This window comes from Copadichromis virginalis, linkage group LG22, assembly GCF_057382275.1.
Source record: "Copadichromis virginalis isolate Kocher_CV1m ecotype Utaka linkage group LG22, C_Virginalis_male_GT1.1, whole genome shotgun sequence".
Taxonomy (NCBI): Eukaryota; Metazoa; Chordata; class Actinopteri; order Cichliformes; family Cichlidae; genus Copadichromis; species Copadichromis virginalis.
The window spans coordinates 15266836-15281876 of record NC_140638.1 but is presented as its reverse complement, the minus strand read 5'-3'; the positions used below and the strand labels follow the sequence as shown (position 1 = coordinate 15281876).

The 15041-nt window shown below is 42.5% G+C and overlaps 1 protein-coding gene across 1 annotated transcript in view; it reads right to left on the bottom strand.

Moving 5' to 3' along the window:
• Nucleotides 1–15041, bottom strand: part of trps1 (trichorhinophalangeal syndrome I) — a 120598-nt gene that overhangs the window by 68946 nt on the left and 36611 nt on the right. Inside the window, exons 3-4 of the mRNA XM_085445874.1 lie at nucleotides 1471–2187; nucleotides 996–1111 (exon numbers count right to left, since the gene is read on the bottom strand). Coding sequence (XP_085302000.1) covers nucleotides 996–1111; nucleotides 1471–2187 — 833 coding nt within the window. The remainder of the gene's footprint in view (nucleotides 1–995; nucleotides 1112–1470; nucleotides 2188–15041) is intronic.

Genomic DNA, 15041 nt, shown 5'->3' with positions numbered 1-15041 from the left:
ACTGAGAAACAACCAGAAAATAAAGTTTGGTTTGTCTGATTCACGGGTTTGTTCACATTCACTTTCTAGCATGCTTGACCACAACTGCTCAGTCTCTCTCATTCCCTCTCTCGTTCTTGCGCTCTGAATCAGACATGAAGGCCCGAGTTACAATGTGGTATTTACAAGCAATACTCAACAAATTCTGCGGAATACCTTGAAGTAAAAAACCATCTCAAATGACTGTGAGATGAGACAAAACGCTGCAGTTAGGCTACTTGACAAATGGAAATATATTGAGTCCCTCCAAAAGTTTCTAGACCCTGGGAAAAGTTCCTGTGGTGGAAAAACGGCTTATGAGAGCTTCCACGCTGCAGGAACTAACTCCAGGGGCTATTAACAGTTAACAATTTCTACTGTGGGGAAATTATTTTACCCCTGAACAAAAGAAAAGAAAAAAAAACTCCCCGGGAGATTAATACTTTTCAATAGGTACAGAAATTTCTGGGTGAGGCTTGCAGCACTTAACATTTTTTGATCGCACACACACGACATTTCAAGGGTTGGAAATATAGACAGTCAACCGTCTGAAGCATGTCTGGATGGCGTGAGAGAAAAATCCTTGGGAGTTAAATTTCCTGGTACTTTGAGCGGAAGCTCTAAATTAATGGGAAAAGAAATGCCTTTTGCAGTCTGGCATGCTGGCAGGATGAGAGTCACCAAATCTGAGAACATACTGTGGAAAATGGGCCACAGATACCAAAATTGGCAAACTTCAAGAAAAATAGTACTTTGGAATACCACACTGACTTTTATGAAAGCCAATCAGCTCCAAAAATTAAGGCTTTCTGTGGGACTGAGGAGGTTTTTATTTTATTTTATTTTTAACCCCTTTTAAAATTCCTTAAAAGGGCTACTACAGCACATAGTTTTTTTTTTTTTTTTTAAATATATTCAGTTATTAAAGTATGGAGTATTTTAAACACTTTTATGAGTATTTCACACCCAGGACTTACCTGTACGTCATATGTGCCATTCATCATAACTGTCCTATGCTGCTGACTCTGTATCTCTGGTCTTGTCTTCCCCAAGTCTTTGGCTTGGCTCCTCTGCCCTTGTCCCGCCTGTATGTCTGACATGAGAAATGCAAGAAGGGGTCAGACTGGTAGAAACAGATAAACAAAGAGGGCTCAAGCTGCTTGAGGCAAAAAAAATGTGAGAACTAGCCTGACATCTGGGAAGAAGGAAAACTAGACTCAGAATCAACATGCTGTTTTTCTAAGTAACTGCTATGTCCTTACTGGAAGACAAGTTCAAAGTATATATATGTATATATATATAAAATAGATGAACTCATATGTATTTTTGGCAGTTTTCTCCTGTACTGGTTCATATTTGCTATGACTGTCCAGGTCTTTAGGGTCATACATTTCATTCTCCATTATAAACTCATTTCTATAATAAGCGCTGGACAGAGAAAGCTGAAGTTACCAATAGGTGTGTGTTGGGGAGCCATGTTGTGGAGTGCCAGGATGTGTGTGTCCAGAGCAGCATCCTGCCGTGTGCGGTTGTGCAGGCCCAGGTGATACTTCCGAAAGTGCTTCACCAGGTCAGCCGGGTCGTTGCCATAGTAACCGTAGCCACACACATTGCACTTGAAGTCCTGGAGTTTAGGAGAGGGGCTGGAGGAAAGCGGAGGGGTATCGGTCGTGGTCTCCTCCCCTCCTTCCTGTCTTGGGAGGAGGTGCGGGGCAGAGAGGAGAGGAGGGGTGAGATGATCTGCCTCCCCCCTTTCTCTGTCGCTTCTCTCCCCTTCTTCTACCGCTCTGTCCCCGTCCTCAGGCTCCGACTGGCTCTCCGGCCTGTCCGTCAGCGCTGCTCCTCCTTGCTTTGCCCTTCCCCTGCCTCCTCCTCTCCTCCCCCCTCGCTCCTCATTACCGTAGCGATCGCCAACAGACGAGGGAGAGACAGACGAGGAAATGCACTCGCTCTCTCCCCCCTCCTCCTCCTCCTGCTGCTCCTCATCTCCTCTGACCCGCTCGGAGGATTCCGGCTCGGAGGGTCGGTTTATTCGTTCGGCCTCTGCTCCCACTCTCCCTTCCTCCTCGCCTTCTTCTTCCTCTTCTCCCGCTGGCCTCTTCCCTTCTTCTTCCTCTTCCTCCTCGCCTCCCACACTTCGGATAGGGGGATTCTTCTTCCTCACCATTTCTACAAACATAAAAATAGAAGAAAAAGAAAATTATGATTTGTTACCATGTATTAAGGGAGGAAGAAGAAGGAGCTTGGGGATAAAAAACAGCAAGCTGACTTCCCTCGAGACACTAAAAGATACAGAGCCTTTCAAACTCCAGTAATATTCTGCATATAACGCCACACATGCACACAAATACAATTATCTGACAATGATGTACAGTATGTGCGCAAAATAGCTTTGATTTAATTTACAGACTTCTTTGAACACCAAAATCTGCGACAATCCTCGACCACAAACCTCGTCAAAGAAAAACAGGCGCAACAAATCAGAAACATCTCAGCTGCGAGAGATTTTTTTTTTCTTTTTCAGGATTTTTTTTTTTTTTGGAGGGCGGGTACTTGCTGAAATGTGACGGCCACCCCCCCACCAAAAAAAAGCACCCATTGAACAACTTTTTTTTTTTTTCCTTTTTCAACCCAACTGGGGAGTGAATCTTTTTATCGTTATGGAAACCATCCGTGAGAATCTTCCAACACGTGACCACATCAAGAACCCAAACCATATCAGAGAGACGGGAGAGACAGCGAGGGGGGAGGAGGGTGAGGCACGGAGAGAAACGGGGGAGACAGATGAAGGAGAGGAGACGGGGAGAATGGCCAACGCACAACCACATCAAACCGAACGCCCCATATCAGAAAGATGGATGAGGGAGACGGCAGACTCCAATTCATTCCCTCAAGCGCTCCAAATTTCTCCTTCCCATTTTGCTCCTCTAGTTTTTTGCTTTTTTTGGTTGTTTTTTTAACCTTTCATTCATTTTCTGGCTTGCAAATTCTCATTTTCTCATTTCTCACTGTCTCTCACACTTTTATCTGCATCACCTTCTTCGGTTTCCTCTTTTGATTGCCTACTTTTTTCCCCCCATGTCACATTTTGCTTTTGTCCCGCCCCACTCATCCTCTTTCTCTCTCTCGACCTTTCACCTTTTTCCTGCTTGCGCATCCTTGTGTAAAACACAAATATCAAAGAAATGAAGTGCCAAGTCATTTTTTTATTCTGTGTTGCCCTCTTTCACATGCAAGAATAATTGCAACAATAACTTAAGTAATTCCATCATTAAATGTTTTCTTTCTGTTCCTGCCCTCCCCCCCTCCCCTCCTTCCCTTATAATCACTGTACAAATCCATCAAATAACCAAACATGTGTTTTATGTTAAACCATAATCTTTCTTTTGTTCAAAAGGGGAACAATTGTGGTTGTAGCGTTCACAACAGTCGTGACAGGGAGATGCTGCGTGCGTTTTGTTTTTTTGCTCTTTTTTTTGTCTTCCTTGCACAAGTGTGTGCGTGCGTGCGCATACGCGCGCATCTGTGTTTATTTGTGGTCATTCGGTTTATATTCGGGGGTGCACAGTCAACCCGGAGAGCCCGTACACCCATTTCTTTTGGTCATAAACAAAGTCAAACCCAACCGACGCCTGATTGACGCCAAAACTGATCACTTTTAGATCAATGCAATATGAGGGGGGAAGACACTGGTTGTCTTTGAGGGTTTTATGTGTGAGTAATGCATTATTTGATGATAAACCCAGAAAGCATGTGCACCACCCTGTGAGCATCTGTGAGAGACAAAAGCTTGTTGTTATTTACTGATAGCAACCTGCAAACAGTTAAAGCGTGAGAGAACTGACACACACACACACACACACACACACACACACACACACACACACACTGCTAAAGAAAATATGAGAATACGTTTGAATATCCATAATCGGGTGATGATGCACAGTGACAATACCCATATTTGGGCAGCGTTCTGTTGTTATCTAGAGGATTAGAAAATACTTAATAAACAGAGATAGAGAGGAGAGCAAAACAGAAAATGAGAGAGGGGTGCTGTTTTTGTTGAATCCAATCTCTCCGTGGCCTTTGTAGTATTTGCCTTTTTTCTCCCACTCTCTCTCTCTGCCATACAACTATTAAAATAAAGCATTTATGTCTGCAAGGGCCCACGCCTAGACCAGCCCTGGCACTCGCCCTGTGCGTGTGTGTGTGTGTGTGTGTGTGTGTGTGTGTGTGTGTGTGTGTGTGTGTGTGTGTGTAGGGAAAGAGAGGGAGCGGGAGAGTGTGAGTGAGTGCAGGGAGCAGGGGAAAATCTCATCTGATGTCGACCACACCCAGTCAGAATTCATCATTTACACACACACACACACACACAGTGGAAAACTACAGATCGTTGTGGTAAAGCAATGAAGCTGAAACCCCGACCTAAGAAGCACTGACTGACCTAAACTATGTTTCCGTATGCCCTGTATGATCCATCCGACTGGTGACTTAGTAAGTTCACCGGTGATGACAATTCTTGCATTAACACAGCAGCAAGTAGAAGGAATTATTCTGTAGCCTTTATTTATTTATGCTGGAATCATTTGGTCTTATGCATACTTCAGTGCCACTTTTATTGGATGCGGGCAGGAAGCAGAGGTGTGTCTTTAAAGGCCCGACTGTGTGTTTTTTGGGTGTAAGCATCTGTATATATGTGTGTGTGTGTGTGTCTCTCAATGTCGCAGCAGAGCTTTTGTCTGCTCCAGGCTGTATACACAGACTGGAACCATTACTATCAACTACAATTAGGTACAACCCACCACAACATACCGCATAACAACTACTGCTACTAGCTACAATTAGCCCTTATACACCACACTGGCCTCAATACCTCAGCAAAGATAAATGTGACAGCTAATCATTTCCATCAACTACAATTAGTCCCAACACCAGTGAGGCTTTTATCTAAAATTGCCAATAATCATCCAACGACAACTGCTGAAAGACGCAGCAACAGGAGTATGGTAAGTTTCAGACGCATGTGGCAGACGGAGGACCATGTTGGGGAACTTTGTTGTGAAACTTACTCTTTTGCTACATCTCAGCGTTTCTTTGTGTGGCTCGCTCGTGTTTTCCAGAGAAGCGCTATAAATCAACTTCAAAAATTTCATCGTATTCGAGCAGTTCAAACTCAAACCAGCAGGTATTTTCAACCAAGCGCTCGCATGCACGCTAAACAGCATTTGCTTTTACGTCAGTTATTTACAAGAAGACTTTTCCAGAATCAGAGCTGACGTGTTCAAATTTCTTGTTTTGCCTTCTCATCAGTCAAAAATCCAAAGATATCTGCAACAAACCCTCATATTTGAGGGGCTGTAATCAACAAAGGTTTGTCAATTCTGCTTGTTCACTTACTCCAGTGATTAATTGTCAGCAATTAATTTGGTCATTCATACAATCTTTGTCACAAAAAGAACAAATTAATCAGCTTGTTTTAACGCTACGAACGACAACGGAGGTCACTCCTGTCGTTTGTCATGCGTTTTGTAGGGGTCTAACACATGTTGCTTTAATTAGGTTATATAAACAATATCTTACTCCATTTCAACCACATCATGTTTACGGCATCTTAGTGCACCGCCAGCCTGGCAATGAATTTTCATGCGACTCATAAGAAATCAAAAGAGGCCTTTGTCATTCAGAGAACAAAGTTAGATCTCTCTAATGGAGGAAAACAGATTACGAGTACATCTCAACCATTTTACACAGTGACTCCAAGCTAATTCTCTAAATGCATATTATTGAGTCACGGTAATGGATGGGTTTGATACCGAATCTCAACACATCCACATATCCCTGCTGCCTCCAGATATCTGTGCTCTCTCCCTCCCCGTGGGACAGCTGTAGCTGGCATCTCCATCTTTCATAAACAAAGGATTAATGTGCAACATATGAAGAAATAAAGCTAAAGGCAAGGTCTTATTACAAAGACAGACTTCTCTCTGGCTTTTCTTTCTCTTTCTTGATGCGCTGCTTTCTGGCTCTTCGTGTCATCCTCTCCCCCTCTTTGTCCCTATCTCTCCTGCTCCTCATTATCTGTCCTCGCTTTCTTCTCGCGGTGCCATCTCTGTTCCTCTCTTCTGATTTACTGGAACTTTGTGAGATTTGGAAAAGATAGAACAACTTACGGGTAAGTAAGGTGCACATGAAGGAGAGGTACGAGCCAGGGAGAAAGAAACGCACGAGGGAGATGGTGGGTAAGGACTTTTAATTGGAATAAGAATCCTGGCACTGTGAAAGGGAAGTAAAAGGAAGGAGCGTAGACGTTTGGAGGGGATGAGAGGTTTTAGACGGGAACACAAATGTGTTTTCTTCTTTTAAGAAGGAAAAAATGCTGATTGTCTTGGGAAATGGATAGACAGGAGCAAAGAAAGGGAGAATAGGAGGAGAGAAAAAGGAAAGAGGCAAGGAGCAGATAAGCTCCACATACTAACAAGACACCCCCCCCCCCCCCAACACACACACACACACACACACACACACATATAAAAAAAAAAAAACAGTAGATGATTTGAATATAAAGCTTCCTGTGATGTCCAAAACAAGTTCACATTCTGCATGTGGAAAATCAGTGTTTATCATCACTTCATAGGTATATTTCATAAACCACCTTTTATCATCCTTCAAAGTCACTGCATACCCACAAAAGCAAACTCATTACTGAATGCTTTAAAGAGATTCTACCACATTTCGGGCCTATTTTGAACACTGAAGATCGAGTCATGCTACAGGTCAGGCTTCCCGCTGGGCACCCCTCGTACAGCCTGCAATATAATGACTATGGGGTTTAAAACAATTCTGCAAGCCGCAATTTGAACTCAGGTTTATTTTGACTAATTTAGCAAAACAATCGCCTCCCAAATATCTTGGTCTGAGTCTGTGTGTGGAAGTTTAGCTGAGAAAACCACAGACAATGACTGACTTTGCAGAAATGTGAGAGCAGGGTCCTCTGAGCTTCCTCATTAGAGCTGCTGGACTATTCATACATCTTGTGGCTATCAGACACTTGCATTTCCAGCTTCATATCTGAGACTGGATCCGGTATGGCTCATGTATGCATCACACATGGGTGGTTTTAAAGACGTGCTCACTTTCGGGTCCATTACGCAGCAAGGGTTCACACTAAGTCAACATTTCAGAAATTTCCTTTTTAAAACTGCCACTTTGTGTCAGTGTAGAAATGTTTTTTCTTTCAGTAAAAAATTGAAAATAACATGATCACCTTATCATGATGTGCTACTGCCCAAAAGAGCAACTCTAACTTCTTAAATAAAAGAATACAAGAAAAATAAAATATGTTAATCGCTTCAATTTTATGTTCAAAAAATGTTGCTGCATTTGTTAAGGCTCTCACGAATGTCTTGTATCACTCAGCAGTCATTTATTTAGACAATTATTTCTTCTAGGAAGTCCACCGATGCACAAAATGGCAGTCACGCTGCAGTGCCTTGTAGCTTTAGGTTATGTGCCAGTGAATGAAAGCAGGTGAAGACAATATTAATGAAAGCGTGCAAGTAAACGGTTTAGTACCCACTGAGACGAAACAGATCAGTCCCCGTGAAACCGAGCCTGTTTAGAGCGGCGGAGCAATAATAGGAAATGGTCGCGAGCGCACGATGCTGCGCTGCGCTCTGTTCGCGTCCTGGATGGGAGGGCGGGCGTGTCTGGCCTCTTCGAGAAACACGGGGATAAGGGAGAGAAAGTTGGCCAAGGAGAGGATTTCTTTTTTCGGGAGAACCAGTAACAGCTGGGAATTGATTTTGCAGAGGCAGGAGTCTAATTGAAAGTAGGGAGGGGGGTTCGAGAGTCAAACAGAAATAGGGAGAAAGAGGAGGACAACATAAAACCACCGCGAGACAGAGTCCACCTGCCATTTTAAGACTAAAAGCTTTCAGCTGACTACCAGGTCCCTAATCAATGCCAGAATCTTTACTTACACACACATTCTCTCTTCGTCTGCTGTGTAGCAGGGGCCCAATTCTTTCCTGCCAAGCAAATCACACACAAGTAGACTCAGTTGCAGACCCACTCTACCACAGTGTAGGACTCATTTGTAATGGGGTAACAGCATGCAAAATATGTCATCTTAAATGTCAAACTTAATCAGAGGTTCACATTTCAATACCTTTCTCTCATTATGAGCCTCCCGTTCTCTGTTTCTACCTCTTCTTCACTCTCTAGATGGCTCCCCTCTTACTCCTAGCTATATGGGTCCAATTCTCACTCACGCACACACAAACACACCTCACTTCTCCTCCTCCTCTCCCTATCTATCCATCTTTCAGTCACCATTCTCTCAATTAATCTCTTATCCATTTCCCACCCCCTGCCTGTCGTTCCCTCAATCTCTTTTTCGCTCCTCCCCTCGCTCCTGGCCTATCCTTACGTGAACCTTGATGTGTTGATGTGTTTGTACATGTGCGTGCGTGTAAAGGTGTAATTCTCTAGAGCACAGCAATCCCTTTACGTGACTGACAGGCAGATAGCTATCATTAAATGTAGGAAGATTTTTTTTTGTTGTTTTTTTAAATAAAAGAAGTACGCACTGTATCCCTCGCTGTTCTTTCTGTGCTTGCTATGCACATCTAACTAATCCTTCAAAGATACTTGCTCACTCCACCTTGATTTTGTCTCAAAAACTTTAGATGCAAAACACTTCCAAAAACGGTCCACTGATACGTTAATTGATTAATCCACCCATCATTAATTAGTTTTCTGCCACTTATTCAGCAGTCTCAGCAGCCCAGATTCCAGATTAAAGCAGAGCAAGATGTTGAAATCCAGGCAAAGGTTAGACTGGGGAGGTAGATCAGTCAGTAAATTGTCACTCCAGTTTGTCAATCTCCCTCATTACCTTTCCTCTACTTGTCAACAAAATCCCAACTTCCTTCGCCTTGGATCCAGCAAAGCAACCCAGGCTTCTTTCATTGAAACCAAACGCCTCTGGATTGGAGGTGCCAACTGTCACTCATGCCACTTTGAACCAGCTCAGTGCAAGCTGGAGGTTATCAGTCAGTGAAGCAAACTAGACCACACGGTCGGCAAAATGCAGAGACTTCTAACACCTCTAAAACCAGCACCCTCTATCTTGGCTGTTCCAAGAAATTGTCTCCATAACTAATTTACTGACAGGCTGCTGTTTACACCTTTTGAGCATTTCTGCCTGGCTACCTGATCGCGCTTCTAAACATTATTAGCACGATCTGTACCAAAGGGCACCCCTGGTAAAGTCCAATGCCTACCGGGTACAAGTCCAAGCTCTCGCTACAGTTGCACAGGGGCCATTACAATGAGCCCCTTAGAACAGCCTCGGGGTGCGGTTGCTTCGGAAACGGATTAATTATTGATTGATTATGTATTATGCCATTAACATTAGTCACATGTCTAGGTTGGGTTGACCCATTAAGATCCAGGATACTCATAATACTAATAGTGCCTTCTAGGGCTGTTCGATATAACGATATATATCGGATGACGATATAAAAACGTCTATCGTTTCATTTTACGCTATCGTTTGTTTCGTGGTGTCGCAAAATAAACTGTTTACTGCAATATTTTTTCATCGTTTTGATGGTCACAGTAGTGGCTATATTAATTTCTTAAAGTTCTCTCTTTCTCTTATATTTTATATAACCACACTACGGACGGACAAGCGCCTGTTTTTATGCGTTGTGGTTAGCAACAACGACGGTAACAGCATCGCGTGTCCGCTTGTTTATGTTCCACATAAACCTTTCACAATAAAGCTCAAGATCCTGTTGAGACTTTTCGAAATAAACTGAATCACGTGAAAGAGCAGATTATTTACGGATGAGAAGTAAAAAAGAGCCGCCAGGTGCTAAAAAAATAAACCTTAGACTCAAACGTTAGAACAGGCTTTTCCCCGCAGCACGCCGTGTAATAAATACTCACAAAGAAAACGGCGGCCGTTACAACTTATTTCTAAAAATGTAGAGTTTCATGCATCGGTTAAAACACTCGACTCCAGCTACATGACGCGCAGCTGGAAACACTTCCCGCAAGTCGAGCTGCCCGAGATTCACAGAATTTACAGAAAATGTTACATTTTTGTGGTTTATATCGTTATCGGGACGATAGATGTCTTATATCGGGATATGAGATTTTGGTCATATCGCACAGCCCTAGTGCCTTCTTATCACAACTATCACTGACACTTTTATAGTTTTCTGACAAGTATTCAAATGATATGTCGAGACATCCCAGTTACTGCTATTATAAAATTAATTGTAAAATAAATCTTCTATTATCAAATAAACCAATACTGTTAGGCTGAATTTACCCTGTTATATATTGTGCTAAAACCATCCGCCAGACACAGACTCCAGACGCTCAAATACGACTGTGTCTATCCTGTACACACACAAACAACAGCCCCCCTCCCCTCAACACAAACTTTATTAAAAGTCTATTAGAGGAGTCTGACCTTGAATAACTACATGGGATTACTGCACCACACAGGGTCTGGGAAACACTGTACTGTGTGTGCTATGTGTATGTGCGTCTGTGTCTAATACTCGGTAGGAGGGCTACCTAACCCTTTGGGGAGGAAAGGCAGAACACTGCTTAACACCACATGCAGACATACAAAAATAACTGGCAGCTGTCCAGTGCAAGCACTATCCTTTGGCTACAAAGCTTTTTGGGATTCAAACCACTGTTCTAGCAGAGAAAATTCAACAAACAAGATTCTTTTAAGTGATCTGTTAATTGAAAAGAGTTAAATTTCTGTCTTCGTGCTCAGCACGCACAAATATTACAAGTCACAGAAATTCTCACTTATGACTCCTGACAGTAAGTCACAGGTGACACACTCTTTTGGTCCATATAAACATTATTTTGAAGTGAACACCAGAAGCCACAGGTGGGTGAAAAAACAGGTTACTCACTTCTTCTAAAGAATGTAAACTGTTTCCTACCGAGATTACTGGAGATTAGGCCTGTGTGCCTCAGTCACACAGACCCAGTCCAGCAACCCCCAAGAGCTTGGTTACGAGGGGAAAAGCTGTAATCCTCAACTTCTTAGTGAGTGGGGCTTGCTTTAGGTTGCTGTCTGTCACTGGGTGAAATTGGTCGCCAAGCAGGTGCTGCACCAAAAACCTAGGAATAGTTTGCTACTAACTAACCACCCAGCGGTACTGAAACTCGAAACAGAGACTATTTGTTTTCAAAGTGAAACCAGCACCTTTTGGAAGATGTTTCTCTGTTTGAGTCACACTTTTCAAAGCTTCTGAACTAATTATTGAGTAGTTGGCAAGTGTTTGGAGACAAGTCATCATCTGCCATGCAAACTACTATTTCGACACGTTCTCACTCCCAAAACGTAATATTTTACGCTAGGTGACAAATCGTCAACATATTACGCTTCCGGGCACCCGACACGTCCCTAAATGACGAGATCGGAAAAAAATGAGGAAACATGAGAACCGTTTGGAATCAATCTACACATGTTCATTCATTTTACTTACATCACTTTGGAAAACACTATTTAACGTCATTAAAGTGCTGGTTAAGGTTAGGGATAAGGTTATGGTTAGGATTATTCTACTGTATTTCACCCATAATGCTAGCACGTAGCATAAGAACGCGGAAGGTCAACTTTTGTGTTCCTCAGGAACGCCGCGGGACGTGACGCTGACTATTTGCCTAAGGTGTTTTTCAGTACAACACCGGATACTTTTTTGCGACCAATTTCGCCTCACAACAGAACCTGGCTAAACAACTTACCAACTGGTCAGGGAACACCAGTGGTTACCAGGTGGTCACTGACCAGTCTCTAGGACTGTGTAACTGAAGCTCAGCAATCGATATCACAGCGAATGACAGCATCCACTACAACTGGTTCGGAAATACGTGTTTTTCCCTAGCAACCAGTGGCTGCCAGGTGGTTGCATGTGGTGCCTAACGCTGTCTGCCTGGGGCCTTAGTAAATCAAACTAAAGTATATTTTGTTAGACTTCCCAACACAAAAAGACATCAAGTGTTATACTACTATAAAAGGTTACCTCCCAGGGCATTGCTGTAAAGTTTTCAGTGCAAGTTTAAATAACACTGAAATAAATCAGTATGACAGCACGGACACACACAAAGATAGAAGATGCATAAACACATACATATCTGCATCCAAATCTTTCTTGCACATCTGCATTATTTCATTATGTCACAGCCATTACCATTCACTTTCACATGTGTTTGGATTTCTGGTTCTTATAAAACAATTTGTGCAGTTTTAGTAAAATAGTGAAACAGAAGGCACACACACAGGCACGGACTATATATCTCTTCTGCTATTTCAATAATCTGTGACCTGAGAGTTTATAAGACTCAATAGTCTGGCCGTTGGAATGGCTGTCTGGATTTTAACTTTATATACACACATACACACTCATATACAGACACGGCTCCCCTGCTATGGTCCTCGGAGCATACTCTGTCTGCGAGCGAATGTGTGTGAGGAGCATACCATGTGTGTGTGGTCACGTCTAAGAAAGCCGCTTTAAAAATGGATCTCTCTCCGTCTCTTTCCCATTACCACTGACGATGTCACCTTTGCCATTTTTTTGTGATGTGCAAATGATGGACTAAAGCTATTTGCTGTGTGTTTCTCTCATTTGTGAATATAAGAATATGTCATACACCTGTCATGAGAGGGAGAGAGAGAGAGCGTGGTTTCAAACATGCAGCAGCATGGAAACCGCCAGCTCACAAGGAGTGCGTGTAATCAATTGTTGCTAACTGGCTGGCAGGAGAAACAGGCTGGCAATGAGACAGACAAAAATGCAAACGCGCAGAAAGGGAAAACACATGTCAACATAGTTAATCACACTTTTGAATTCATCTTCAAAGGGAAAATGTCTCGCAGAGTTTGAAAACTAAAAGATATAAAAGGAAAAGAAAATTTTCAATCGAAGAAACACAATAAATGCACGTTCACACAGCCCTCCAACAGACTGATCAAATGAACAATTACATCTCGCTGAATACGGGATGGCTGTAAATAATCATAAAAAACGATTGTTTTATATCTGCTTAAAAAGATGAGTTCCATCATTTGGCTCTAACATTTACATCATTTAAAAATAATCCAACTTCATTAAAAACTCATTCATATTCTCCCAACGCATCAACTGAACACCACGCACTCCATCCTCCAGTTTAAAATCTAAAGTTAGTAGATAGCGAAAGATTAATATTCTCTAGCGGAATGCATTTAAAACGAATTTTTGAATGCCAATGAAAGGTATGTTACACTGGGATAAAAACATAAATACCTAAGCCTCAATGTCTAATGAAGCACACACATCAAAAGCAGTGTCTGAAAACTAATTAAAGGGCACCCTCGATAGCAAACTCAACTGAAGGGCATCCTCCACATCCTGCAAAACAAAACCAAAAAAAGTTTTCTGCACTGAAAAGACCTTTTAAAGGAAATGTGAAAAAAAAAACGTGCCCTATGAAAAGAGGAGTGAGAAAAAAAGAAATAGTCAATGAGGATGCCTCATGTCAAAACCACAACCCTGTGAAATATGAATACTAATCAAAGACCAAACCACAATATCACGCTACACCAGTGCCACGAATTGCCTTAATAATACATATTTTATGCCCAAATATCTATTTCACTTGCGCTCACAAATGTGCATATTTGAAAGGCCCACAATTTAGGCTGCATCTCTTGAAGTGTTTCAAAAGTTTCGAAGCAGGAACTCTAGCTTTCTACGCTTGCTTGAAAGACAGAAAAATTGAGTGATATTGATATTGATTTACTGTGAAACTATCAGAAACAGTTTAACTTCACACAGTGAAGGCACACACATCTAACAAACACCAAATGTAGCAGTCGAAAAGCCAAAAAAACACAGTTTGGCTTCCTACGCCGAGGGGACCCACTGCACTGTTCCAAAGCTACACTAAAAGGCAGCATTCGATGCCTGTGGTGTGGGTTCTCCTGCCATCAGCTGCTAGATTTCTTTTTTTACATTTCAAATAACCTGCAGTTGTGCTTTAAACTTTATGCGTCTTAATGATTTCGATTGTGGGGATGAGCTCTTTGACACATGACTGTCACGTTTTCCTGTCGCGGTCTTTGTCATGTGATACCCATAAACACCAATAGAAATGTGAAGTACGTGGCCACAGATTTCTGTAAGCTTCTCTACTTCTCCGGGGTCCTTAACGAGGCTTCTAAGAGCAGCCGATGAATGAAATGCATTCTTTTAGTTTGCTAAGGAGTGCTGCTCTTCACCCTTTCATTCACTCCCCACTACCATTTCTTGTAGAAGTGTGAAAGCGTGGGAGGAGGCAGAGGTATGTATGCGCGTGTGTGTGTAGCGGAGAACCGACAACTTCCTCTAATCTTCCTGCGATCATAGCTCAGAGGTTGCTGGGGGACAAACCAGGAAATTACACGCATTCTCACACATACACACAGGATATGGGTCAGTTTAAATGGACACCAAATAAACGTGTAAAAAGTGAATACAGGTAAGTCACACAAAGCAAATATAGCGCTCATGTTATCCCCTGTAGAGTATATATAAGAGAGCCCAACATTGCATCCACTGTATGTACAAACAGAAAGATAGAAATAGATGAAGAACATACAGGGAGACTTTGGGTAAGTATTACAAAGGGCACCATTATTAAAGTCAACACCTCTGATAAGCTCTGACTTGTGATGCGTTATTGCTATTCCCAACCCAGACGAGAGGTCTCTTTCTGTGAAAGTGTGAGGGGTGGGGGCAGCTTATCTCTCATATGCTGCACTGGCACACACAAACAAAGAGGCATGCTGCACTTAAGCTGACAAAACCTAAAAGCAGAAAAGTGTGGTTACATTTCACTGAAATGGGCGCTGACACTGCCTGTTGTCTCAAGTCTTTTGCAAGTTAGGATGGCCTGCACGAGCAGCCTGTCAAAACATCGAGCGAAAGCGCACCACATAAAATCAGAGAAATGCATAG